This window comes from Phaethon lepturus, unplaced genomic scaffold (genome assembly GCF_000687285.1).
Source record: "Phaethon lepturus isolate BGI_N335 unplaced genomic scaffold, ASM68728v1 scaffold22806, whole genome shotgun sequence".
Lineage (NCBI taxonomy): Eukaryota > Metazoa > Chordata > Aves > Phaethontiformes > Phaethontidae > Phaethon > Phaethon lepturus.
In genome coordinates this window covers 1-1,626 of record NW_010547199.1, presented here as the reverse complement: position 1 = coordinate 1,626, position 1,626 = coordinate 1, and the positions used below count along the sequence as shown (strand labels likewise).

The 1,626-nt window shown below is 47.7% G+C and overlaps 1 protein-coding gene across 1 annotated transcript; it reads left to right on the top strand.

Annotated features, from left to right (window-relative positions):
• Positions 1 to 3: 3 nt before the first annotated feature.
• Positions 4 to 356, top strand: LOC104622706 (histone H4-like; the record flags this gene model as incomplete). Its single annotated transcript, XM_010289577.1, has 1 exon — positions 4 to 356. A coding segment is annotated over one exon (273 nt), but the record flags the coding sequence as incomplete, so codon positions are not given.
• Positions 357 to 1,626: the final 1,270 nt, after the last annotated feature.

Here is a 1,626-nt window from a genome sequence, read left to right as displayed (position 1 = left end):
AAGGGGGGCCCCAAGCGCCACCGCAAGGTGCTGCGCGACAACATCCAGGGCATCACCAAGCCGGCCATCCGCCGCCTGGCTCGGCGCGGCGGCGTGAAGCGCATCTCGGGGCTCATCTACGAGGAGACGCGCGGCGTGCTGAAGGTCTTCCTGGAGAACGTGATCCGGGACGCCGTCACCTACACTGAGCACGCCAAGAGGAAGACGGTCACGGCCATGGACGTGGTCTACGCCCTCAAGCGCCAGGGACGCACCCTCTACGGCTTTGGCGGCTAAACTCCATTCCTAGCATAGGTTACGCTTTTATTAGAACACAAAGGCTCTTTTCAGAGCCGCCCACTTAACCTGGGAAAGAGCTGTGTTGCTGGAAAGTTGAGTGTACTTGTATTCCTTAAATAATCATTTACAAGTAAATTGCTATACACAGTTCTCATGATATGGTTAAGCACTTGATAATTAACTAAATCCATAGGGATAACATGTTAGGGACAATCCTGGTTAAGTAGATTAAAGAACGTACAGAGCTGTTGATTTGGATATCGCCCTAGTTGGAGCTAATGATCTTAGGGCTGTTTTTCCCCTACTTATTCGCTGAAACCCCCTAAATTTACGCTCCTGCCTTCAGCGAGTGATCTGGCCCGGCTCAGGCAGGTACGCAATCGCCCCACGGGCATCTGTTGTGCTCTGTATTTTTTCAGTAGTGGAGCAAACAGTAGCAGAAACAGATACGTATTTGTACTTAAATTATGTTAATACCCGCACTGATGCTCGGCAAGTGGAAATTGTACGGGCGTGGGGTGGGAGGTGTCAGTTGGTCGTCCCCTGAACTTGTCATGAAACTTTAAATACCGGAACCAAGTCTGTTCTCTGAAAGGGATTTTTAGGGAGCCGCCCTAAACTTAGGGCTGCTGACGCCAGAGCAGTCCCCCGTAACCAGTGTCTGTACCGCTCCTCCCTTCGCCCGAAAGCTCTTCTCTATTCGGGCTGTGAGGACAACTCTCTTGGCGAGGAAAACAGCAGAAATATGCGGTGGGGAAAAATGGGAAGCTCATGGGCAACAAAGTTTGTATTTCAGCAAGCAAGAGCCTGGGAATACTTCTTATGATGAAAGAAATTCAAAGTCCTTAAAGACGTTCTCCCTTGAATGAGAATATTTTCATGTACGATTCATCTTGATCCAAAAGCACTTACCCTATGAGCTACGGCATTATTTTCTACTGTTTTCAGAATAAAGTGATCCTAGGTTAAAAAAAAACAAAAACGAAACAAAAACCTCAAACCAAACAAAAAACCCCCAAACAAAACCAAACATCGCCCCCAAAAAGGGGACAAAAAAAAAAAACCCCAAATCAACCAAAACACCCTTACGAAGGATACCTATTGAGGAAAACCTGAACAACACTTATTTTTCAAAGCTCAAGTCTCAGAGAATTGGAAGAAAATAAACACGAATCTTCCATGCGCTCAGGGCAGGTAACGTACAATTTCCCATTCTCCTTTTGAACAACTTTCGCCACTCTCTTCTGAGACAGACTATAAAAGTTGCTGTAAGAAACGGACAAAACCGAAAACCAGAGCGGCGGGTGCCGGACGGGGGGCGGGTGGTTGGTGAACTGGCGCGCTTTC